Source organism: Camellia sinensis, chromosome 10, assembly GCF_055761805.1.
Source record: "Camellia sinensis isolate YWXY chromosome 10, ASM5576180v1, whole genome shotgun sequence".
In the NCBI taxonomy this organism is placed as follows: Eukaryota; Viridiplantae; Streptophyta; class Magnoliopsida; order Ericales; family Theaceae; genus Camellia; species Camellia sinensis.
In genome coordinates, this window is record NC_138970.1 from 176424668 (window position 1) to 176435016 (window position 10349).

At 35.5% G+C, this 10349-nt stretch overlaps 1 protein-coding gene across 3 annotated transcripts; it reads left to right on the plus strand.

The window, feature by feature from the left end:
- The first annotated feature begins 2537 nt into the window (after nucleotides 1-2537).
- Nucleotides 2538-9433, plus strand: LOC114306772 (uncharacterized). 3 transcript variants are annotated; one of them, XR_003644816.2, is made up of 3 exons: nucleotides 2563-2814; nucleotides 3536-5695; nucleotides 8532-9433. XR_003644816.2 is itself a non-coding variant. In XM_028252063.2 (2 exons), the coding sequence occupies exon 2, from the start codon at nucleotides 3581-3583 to the stop codon at nucleotides 5543-5545; it is 1965 nt and encodes a 654-aa protein (XP_028107864.1). In that variant the 5' UTR covers nucleotides 2538-2692; nucleotides 3536-3580; the 3' UTR covers nucleotides 5546-5992. The 3 variants fall into 3 exon arrangements, 2 of the variants coding, with proteins under 2 accessions (XP_028107864.1, XP_028107863.1); XM_028252063.2 differs by lacking the exon at nucleotides 8532-9433 and having other exon boundaries at nucleotides 2538-2692; nucleotides 3536-5992; XM_028252062.2 differs by lacking the exon at nucleotides 8532-9433 and having other exon boundaries at nucleotides 3536-5992.
- The last annotated feature ends 916 nt before the right edge of the window (nucleotides 9434-10349 follow it).

Consider the following 10349-nt stretch of genomic DNA (forward strand, 5'->3'; position numbering starts at 1 on the left):
AGTTGCCCTCAAGTAAGAATCTGGGTTTCAGGGGCCTGCTCAAATCCATTTCCACACACACTCGAGCAAATTTTCCCCGAGTAGCCATTGCCGTGGTCCAGTCAATTTTTAGAGGTCTGCCAATGGTTTTGGCAATAGCGAATAAGACTTTCTCCTGGTAATACTCTATCGGAAGCTCGGGAAACCGAACCTAGACTACGGTTATGGTTTCAAAAGCTTCCGATGGTTTAAAATTTGGTTCCCATCGTCTGACGGTGAGGTAGTGATCCATAATCACCCATGGGCTCCCCGTGAAGACAATTTCACAGTTGGAGGGGTCAGAGAATTTAAAGAGGAAATAATTGTAGCCAAGGTCAATGGCATTAAATTCCCCTTGCAGTCTCCACATAGTCTTGACTTTGGCACAAAGCATTTTATACCTAATACTTTTGCCCAATAATCGAACAATCAAAGTATTAACCCACGGCTTTCTAATCTTCTCTAGAAGTTTTTTTGGCAGTGAGATACGTGGGGTCCCATATGATTTGGCAGAGTGGTTTGAATATGAGAGTGAGGCTCCTGGTTGTCATCATTCTCATCCGAGGAGAGGATTTCTACTCTGCTATCAAAGAGATAATCGCCATTGGAAGTGGAGGTCAGTGCTTCCTTGAAAGATTTGGGTGGGGGACTTTCCTCTATCCTTTCAGTCTCCATAGCTACCTCATTTTCCATGGGTTGATCCATAGTGGAGGTTGAACTTTTGATTTTTTTGGTACTTCTTATGAGGTGGTCTTCCTCTTCTTCTGAGGTAATCACCAGGGCCAAGGGGTCTTGATGATCGGTGTTGTCGGAGCTAGCTTCAGGCATGATTGGGAGAGGGTTTAAGTGGATTAATTAACAAAATTAGTTGGGTCAATTCAAGGCCCAAATGGCTTGATCAGGTTTTGAGGTAGTCGGGCTGGTTTGGGTTCAAGTAAGAGCTAAAAAGTGGATTGGCCTATAGCTTATCTAAGGCCTACTGAAAAGGATTAGACTCCGTTTATTTTGCATTAAAATATGTTCTTGAATTGACCCAACTAATTTTGTTAATTAATCCAATTAAACCCTCTCCCAATTCTTTTTGAGAACGTAAAAATAAAAAATAAAAAACAAAAAATAATTGGTTGTAATATCTTTAGATGAAAAAAAAAAAATAAAGTGTGTTTGGTTTGAGTTTTTTGGATTAAGTTTTTTGAAAACTGATTTTTTTTATTTTCGTATTTTTTTTGTTTTTAGTGAATATTTTTTAAATTTTAAACATTTTTTTACTTTTTTAGATGCACTTTACTTAGACGTATCTAAAAAGTAAAAAATTTATGAAAAAATATTTTAAAAAATTAATAAACACATAAAAATACAAAAAATGTACTGAATTCTTATATTTTTTTTTTTGTATTTTTCGTATTTAGTGAATTTTTAAAAGATTTTTTTTATAATTTTTTTTTACTTTTTAAGTGTATTTATGTTAGGTGTGTCTAAAAAGTAAAAAAATTGCTTAAAATATTTAAAAAATTCAGTAAAAACAAAAAAACGAAAAATAAGAAAGTAAAATTTTTCGAAAAGTATTTTTTGAAATGTGGAAACAAGCAAGATTGTATTTTCTTTATATCATTTTTGAATTAGTAAGAGTAAAATATGTGATATAGGTATATGAATGAGATTTTCTTGTATTTTTAAATATTTCAATGGACAATTTGAGTATTATAAAAAATAAACAGTTGATCAATTTATTTCTCACACCAATTTTGATAAAAATATATATATATATACATATACATATATAAAATAAGAGATTTCGTTCTCAATTTCTTATCATTTATCATTTAACTTATAAATCAAATATATATTTTTTCTCTCCTCATTCTATCATTTCTCATCAAATCGTATCAGTTTTGGGCATTATCAACTAAAATACAATAATACTATAAACTCATATTTTTTACCTAAAAATTTTATTCATCATCGGTGATTTAAATTTATTCTATACATGAAATCACACAACACCAATTCAATCTCCTTGCAAAATTACAATTTGTATAAAATTATGAGATAATTTTTCTGAACATGACTTTCTAATTAAAATATGCATAAAATATGATTAAAATAGCGTTATAAATTTATATTCACCGTTGAAAAATTAATAAATTAAAGGCAATTCTTGATCTTCCTTTTCTTAATTTTTATTTTTATTGAGTAAATTACAAATACATTTATAAAATTTATTTAAAATGCATATTGCTCCTATAGTTTAAAAAATTACATCTTGTCCTCTGAAATTTTTAATTTCATGACAAAAGGTTTATTTTTTCAATAAATTATCAATTCAATTAACAATTTTTAATATTATCAGAAATATATTTTAATTAATAATTCAATTAATTTTATTGTTATACAAAAGAACAGTTAGGAATTTTATTAAATAAATATTTTTTACAAAAAAGTATTTTTAATTTTTTAAATTATAAAAAACAATTCGTATTTTAAATAAATATATTTATAATTTATCTTTTATTTTATTGCTTTAGAATTAATGATCATATTATAATGGGAAGAAAGCTCCGACACCACAGTAGAATACATCGCAAAGAAGAGAGAGAGAGAGAGAGGAGAGGCCATATGCGTGTTTGTCTGACCTCGCAGCTCAGAGCCTAAAGACAAAAGAAGAAGAAGAAGAGTAAGCGAAGCTCTAACCCGATATTTAATCTCCCTACACAAATCGCACAAAACAAAAGAAAAAAGAAAAAAAAAGAAAAAGGAATTCTCTTTTCAGTCAATTTATGATGGTCGCATGAATTGGTAAGAACGAAATCAAACTGCGATTCGATTGTTTTCAGCTGATTTTGGTAATTTATATTCCGATTTGTTGGGTTGTGCTTTGACTTTGATATTTTTATGCCATATATTCGATGTTACCCTCTAGCGGGTGTTTGCGATTTATCAATATTTTGAGAAATTACATGGTGGGTATTTGAAATTTGTCTGTTTTTGGTGATTTTTTTGAAGTGGACATTTGATAATTTATCAACTGTGACTGTAAATATTATCGTCATCAGATGGGTATATGAAAATATAAGGTTGGCTGCATATGTGGGTTTAGATCTCTATTTCTTATTTAAAGATCTCTATGGTTCTTTTGTTTTAGGATGATTAAGATTTCACAGTTAATGTGCTTGTGTGTATGTATACATATAAAATTTTCTAGTTCTGTTATTTATTGATCTATTATGACTATTAATTTTCTTATGTTGTGCTCTGTTCAATTCTCATCACTCATTAAGCTTGCGAGTGTTTTTGATCTCTATATTTCTGTTGGAAAAAAACTTGAGACTGTATCAGGGAGTGTTTTTTATCTCCATCAGTTATTGATCTGTTTAAAAATCAACCACCTAAGACTCAAACTCATGCCGCATCATTAGGGGTGAATTTAGGGGTCATGTTTTAGGGATCTGTCTTCTTTGCTTCCTGTTTATGCCAAGTAAGAGACAAATGTAATAACTATTTTATTGTTTTCAAATAGGTGGAGAAATAATAGGTACTCTTGATTATTTTTGAGTTAGCTTAAATGGATCCGACAGCTGAAGAGCAATTAGATTATGGAGATGAGGAATTTGTAGGGGCTCAAAAGATGCAGTATCAGGGAGGTGGAGCGATTTCTGCTCTTGCAGATGATATAATAGGTGAAGATGATGAATATGATGATCTATATAATGATGTTAATGTTGGAGAAGGTTTCTTGCAGCTGCAGCGTTCAGAGGCACCAGTGCCATCTCCTGGTGTGGGTAATGGGGGATTTCAAGCACAGAAAACTAATCTTCCTGAACCTAGAGCTGAAGCTGCAGGGGCACAACAGCTAAGCGTCCACGGGGTTGCAACTGAAGGGAAGTACTCGAATTCTGGGATCCATTTTACTGAGCCGAAGGATGGGTTGACAGCTGATAGGGAACAACTAGGAACTACTGATATTGCTCAAACAGGAAGGGTTCACGGGATGACTCATGATACTCAACCTGCAAATTTGGGCTTTCAAGGATCAACTCCAATGCCTCAGAAAATTGGGGTTGATTCTACTAAAATGTCAGTAAAGTTGGCCGCTGAGTCTGCTTCGCTGCTGAACTCTGGTACAGGCGGCCCTAGAAGTGTTCCACAGATATCAGCTAATCAGATGGGTATGAATGTAAATGCAAATGCAAATGCAAATGTGAACCGTCCAATGGTTAATGAAAATCTGATTCGGCCTGCTTTGGAGAATGGCGGAACCATGATCTTTGTGGGAGAACTGCATTGGTGGACTACTGATGCGGAGATTGAGAGTGTGCTATCCCAATATGGGAGGGTCAAGGAGATTAAGTTCTTTGATGAGAGAGCTAGTGGAAAATCAAAAGGCTATTGTCAAGTTGAATTTTATGATGCAATTGCTGCAGCTGCGTGCAAAGAAGGAATGAATGGTCATATTTTTAATGGGCGAGCTTGTGTAGTGGCCTTTGCTTCTCCACAAACCATAAAGCAGATGGCTTCTTCTTATATGAACAAAAACCAAGTCCAGCCTCAGTCTCAGACACAGGGAAGGAGGCCTATGAATGATGGGGTGGGGAGAGGTGGTGGGATGAATCAACCTAGTGGAGATGGAGGGAGGAATTATGGAAGAGGTGGGTGGGGGGGACGAGGTGGGCAGGGAATACTCAATAATAGAGGCCCTGGGGGTGGACCTATGAGGGGAAGAGGAGGGCCTATGGGAGCAAAGAATATGATTGGAAGCACTTCTGGTGTCGGAATTGGTGGTAGTGGAGGAGGGTATGGGCAAGGCCTTGCGGGTCCTGCTTTTGGTGGTCCTCCTGGTGGTTTGATGCATCCTCAGGGTATGATGGGTGCTGGATTTGACCCAACTTATATGGGTAGAGGAGCTGGCTATGGAGGGTTTTCGGGTCCCCCTTTCCCTGGGATGCTTCCTTCATTTCCAGCTGTTAATGCAATGGGACTTGCTGGGGTGGCTCCTCATGTGAACCCTGCATTCTTTGGCAGAGGAATGGCAGCTAATGGAATGGGAATGATGGGGCCCACTGGGATGGATGGACATCATGCAGGAATGTGGACAGACACGAGCATGGGTGGATGGGGAGGGGAAGAACATGGCCGGAGGACAAGAGAATCGAGCTATGGTGGTGAAGATGGTGCTTCTGAATATGGATATGGAGAGGCAAGCCACGAAAAAGGAGTAAGATCAAATGCTGCTTCCCGGGAGAAGGAATGGGGTTCTGAACGTGATTGGTCAGGAAACTCTGAGAAAAGGCATCGTGATGAGAGGGAGGTGGAAAGGGACAGATCTGATAGGGAACACAGGTACAGGGAGGAGAAGGATGGTTACCGAAACCCTCGGCAAAGAGAACAAGACTTGGGCTATGAGGATGACTGGGATAGAGGACAGTCTTCTTCAAGATCTCGGAGCCGGTCCAAAGCGATGCCAGAAGAGGATCACAGGAGATCAAGGGATGTGGATTATGGGAAGCGCAGACGCCTGCCATCAGAGTGACATAATCAAGCTTTTAATTCTCCATATAAGGGTCCTATGAGACCTTGACCTTAGCATTTTCAAATCATCATGTCTCATCAACGGATTGCTAGAATGCATCTACCTCTGTTCTTTCTGGTGTACATGCAGTTTAGCTTCTGAACTGAAAAAGTAAGTTCTGTTTATGTGTGGGTAGGAAGGAAAAATATATCTTCCTCTTTGCTTTTACCTACAAAACCTAATTTGATGCAACACTTGCATAAAAAAACTTTATAGATTTGAAGTAGCTTACAATTGTGGATTTGCCTTTTAGGGGTTGGACTGTTAATGCCCAGCTAACAGCCATCCCATTGGTTCCATGTTTGTTTTACTAATCCTCCTTTTTCAAGACTACTACTTCTTAGGGCATGCAACCTTGAGATACTTGAAACTTTTTGCTATTCTATATGATTTTGTGAGTTGGTTGTCTTTTTTCTTGGTGAAGCCTTTAACCACTAGATGGATAGAACTGTATTATCCCATCATGATTATTGCAGTTTCCTTTCTACTTCTGACATACTTCAATGGTAGAATTTTGTATATAGATATTTGGCAAGTTATCTAATTAAGTTCTTTATGTGCAATTGGCATCAGTTATGGCCAAATGATTGTGTTTCCTCCGTTCTGGTGTTTGTTAGAAGATAATGTGTGTTTTGAAGAATTAGGTTTATCTTTTCAATTTTGTATTCATAGAATGCTTATATGCATCTTTGGGTGGGTTCTAGCTTTCTAAGACTTGTCTTGGTGGATATGAATAAATCCTGTTAGAACAGCCAAGAGGAAATATATTGTTCCTTTGGTTTCTGACTATAAAATCACAGTAGTTTTGTTATTTGGATTTGACTACAAATTAGGATTATTCACCTTTTATGACCTTTCATGACTTTGTCATGACTGTTGTGTATTTTTGCACTTCAAAAGTTACTCATATAAATTACATAATATGAGTCATACAAGACTAAGACATGTCTACTGTTCATGCATGTGTAAACCTATTTATAGTTGTGCATTGAGTTTGCAAACTCAGTATACGGAGCTTTTTTTGTCTTGTTCTTAACCTTTTGTTTTTTGAAACATGCTTTATATGGCATTTTTGGTGTGTAGAAAGGTGAAATGTAAATTGACAGTGCTGTTAGGTAGGTAGTTAGATGCACCATTGCTTGATGTGAACATATTGGAAGGAAACATCATATGTTTGGTATTAGAAGTCAATGTTGCATTTGGATTAGTGAATTTCAAATGTGTGGATTATAGTTAATTTTAAAGGTTTGCTACATAAGCATATATTCAAACAAGCTATAAGTGGATTTTGAAGCTATATACCTTGAGTTTAGAAGCCTAAATCATAATTTTGAAATAATTAGATTACAAGAAGAAAAAAAAAAAAAAAAAAAGAAAAAGAAAAAGAAATCCATCCTACTAAGGATTTGAAGTGCACGTGTATTTTAGTTAGGATGCATCTCTCATGCCTCGCTTTTAGCATTTCCCTCAAATCTCTCAATACAACTTAATTGCTCCATCCTCTTCAAGTTTATCCTAAATCCCTTCATTTCAAATCTGTTAATCTGAATGCAACCTAAGTGCTATTGGTGTTATTTATGTATTTACTTCTTGGGGCCAATGTGACAAAAGCTAAAGTATTTTGTGCTTTTATTGCCTGTTTTGTGCCCTTCTGTCCTTTTTTGCAACTGGTCATTGATGCATGAATGGTTATTCAACCTGTCAGTGGTTCCATTGATATAGATAAAATTCATCCTCCACATATTAGTCTCTTTAAAAAAAAGGAAAGAAAGAAGTAATCCTCATCATGTTAGTCTAAAATATTCTCATTTCCCTCTACCTGCTTTAGAAGTCTTGAGCTCCTCAATTGCACCTAAAATATGTACTGTTTTCTTCCTAGGTGTAATAGGTCAAGATTATCAACCGCAGAATGTAGAACATTTTCTATCTTTCCTGCTCCCAAACATTCTTAGCCTGGATGGGAATTGCTTTTCTTGAGTTTGGTAGCTGATCCCTTGTGTGATTGAGGTTAAACCGTCTGAGAATCTTCAAATTCTGTATGGGTAAAAAGATAAAGAGAAATCTGAGACTACCCCTTATTGATAATGAAGAACAGGTGTGTGAATTGAGATGGTTGCTTAAGGTGTGGCAAAATCACTGATGGTGTTAGTGAGCACTTGGAGTATATATTCAAATTCTCTATGGGTAAAAAGAGAAACCTGAGACTACCCTTTATTGATAATGAACAACAGGTGTGTGAATTGAGATGGTTGCTTAAGGTGTGGCAAAACCACTGATGGTATTAGTGGGCACTTGGAGTATATATTGCTGTCCATGCCCCTGTGTATATGTGAGCAGTGATAGACACAAACTGACTGATATATGTGCACATATAGGCACACATGTACATGTGTACATGTATATAGATTTTACAGACATACATGGGGAAAGGGAAGCTCAAAAGAATGGTTTGGTTGGAAGTCAAGATTATATGAATGTCCAGTTAGTTTTTGAAGTTCAGTTCTAGTTGATTGGAACTTATCATGTCTGACATTGGCATCATTTGGATTCTTCTCTACCGAGGGATATACATGCCTATCTCTTGGGCATTTTAGCTTGGTAGTTTATATTAAATATCTTAGAAAAACCAACTTTAGAGTTAACCAGAATGTGTCGAGTTGATATATCATGTCCTCATATCTTCTAGAAGTTATGTACACGATGCTGCCTTTTGATTGAAGGATTGAAATCAAAATATGAACTCTTAGGTGTTTAACCGAGTAAAATGGTTGTTATATTGATAAAGAGTTTGATATAGAGCTTGATGTCAGTTCGTGATTCAATGCTCTTTTTAATATTCTATCCATGATAATCAGTGTTGATATAGATTATGGTGTGGCATATTGGGCAGTCTTTCTTAATAAGTTATGACTTTTGACATGGGGATTTTTCTTATCATCATATTCAGGGAGCGAGTTGGCAACTACCTGTTTTTGTGATTGAATCAGCCTATGTTGGTTATCTCAAGGAAGATGGTTTAAGTTGGCTGCTTTTCCTGGATTTCTATGAAAATCACATGGCCTGCTAGTATGCCAAAGAAGCCTTGAACATATTACTTGTCATTTTGTTTTCCTCAAGCACTTCCTCAAAACTTTGAAAATGTGCTTCTGGAAGAAAACGTTTAGAAAGCATCCAATTCATGAACTTATCAATAAGTGAAGCATATTGGAGTCGAGTTCTTGGATGCAACCACAATGCCTGCCGGTCTGCATGCCGAGCACTTTTATCTCGTCTGTGAACTGATTTTGTTGTTGTAGGTTCACAGCATGTAATTGGCCCATCTTTGTAGATCACTTGTATCTCGTCAGTGTCTTTGTAAAATTCTTGTACAAATTATGAGGCCCATGTTTGTTCATATTTGATCTGTTGTATCAGATAATGTTGATTCTTTTCATTAGGGGTCAGATTTAGCTATTTGTACTTTGTAACATGGGTCGCTGTTCCACTTGTAAGTGGTTATTGTAAAATCTCAAGAAATTGTTGTCTGTTGATGGAGCTTTCTTTCCTGTAAGCACGAAGAACCATCAATTGTTTTATGTCTGTAATCATGTAAAGTACAAGATGTAGGTTTTTTTTAGGAGTTAAGAAGTTGTAGCTTGATTCTTTATGTTAATGCCGGAAGTGGAAGAGTTGTTTTTGTCCTGATGAAGGACTTGTACATACTATTGTTGTTACTACTTTTTTAGGTTTAGGTTTTCCTTTGGGAGCAGTGTTTTTTTGTATCTCTGTTCTTGAGGGAGATTTCATTGTATAGATCATGTGTAACAGTTTGATTCAATAGGAAAATGAAATGTATAGTTTCTCATACAATGTAAATGTTTGATCTTCCTTTTGTTGGAAATGAGGAGCGGCTTCATTCTTGATGGAGCTTGACAAGGAAGCTCACAATCATTGGCTAACTTTTGTACTGGTTTGCATCTAATCTGGTATGCTTGGAAATCCTATGACCGCAACGGGTAATTCTTTGTTATATTATCTTCTATGGGTTGTATTTATTTATTGGCCCTTTGATGTACTTTTTGATCAAAATTTAATTTAATATTGGTATTCTTGTACAAGGTTGACCCATCTAGTTCTTCTGTTTTTGTCTTTTTCCAATTTTCTGGATTTGTTTGTCTAACTTTCTCTATGGTAATCTGGCTATTGTTTTCATTCTTTAGCATGCTTCTGGGGCATTTTTCATTTATTATTTGCAGTCATTTGATTTATCAATGTACGCATTTGAAGCATTTATCTTTTGTTAATGGAATCATGATCTTTAACAATCCCATTAGTTTGGCAAAAGTTTAATTATCCGACATTTTTTCAGTTCTCATTATTATACTGAAAACCCCAATGCTTCAGGACAGATTTTTAATGCTAATATGATCCATTTTCTGCATATTTTTCATTTGTGCGAATTCTTCATATGCTTCTCTTTGGCTCTTTGGAAATAAAAGATTTATAGATGCATATATATTGGTTTTTCTAGTTGTCCCTCATTAACTTTCAGTGTTATTAACATCTATGATCTGCGGATACTTAGTTCTTTTGAATAGTAATCCATATGGCAATGTTGTCATCACATTCTCGAGTCCTAACTCACGCTAAACACCCACATACACGGACACATGATATGACACGGACACACTGACACGGAAATTTTCAAAAAATATAAGGCACAACACATGAAGGACATATGCAACATATATAATTTTATTTATTTGGTATTTTTTTTATAATATAT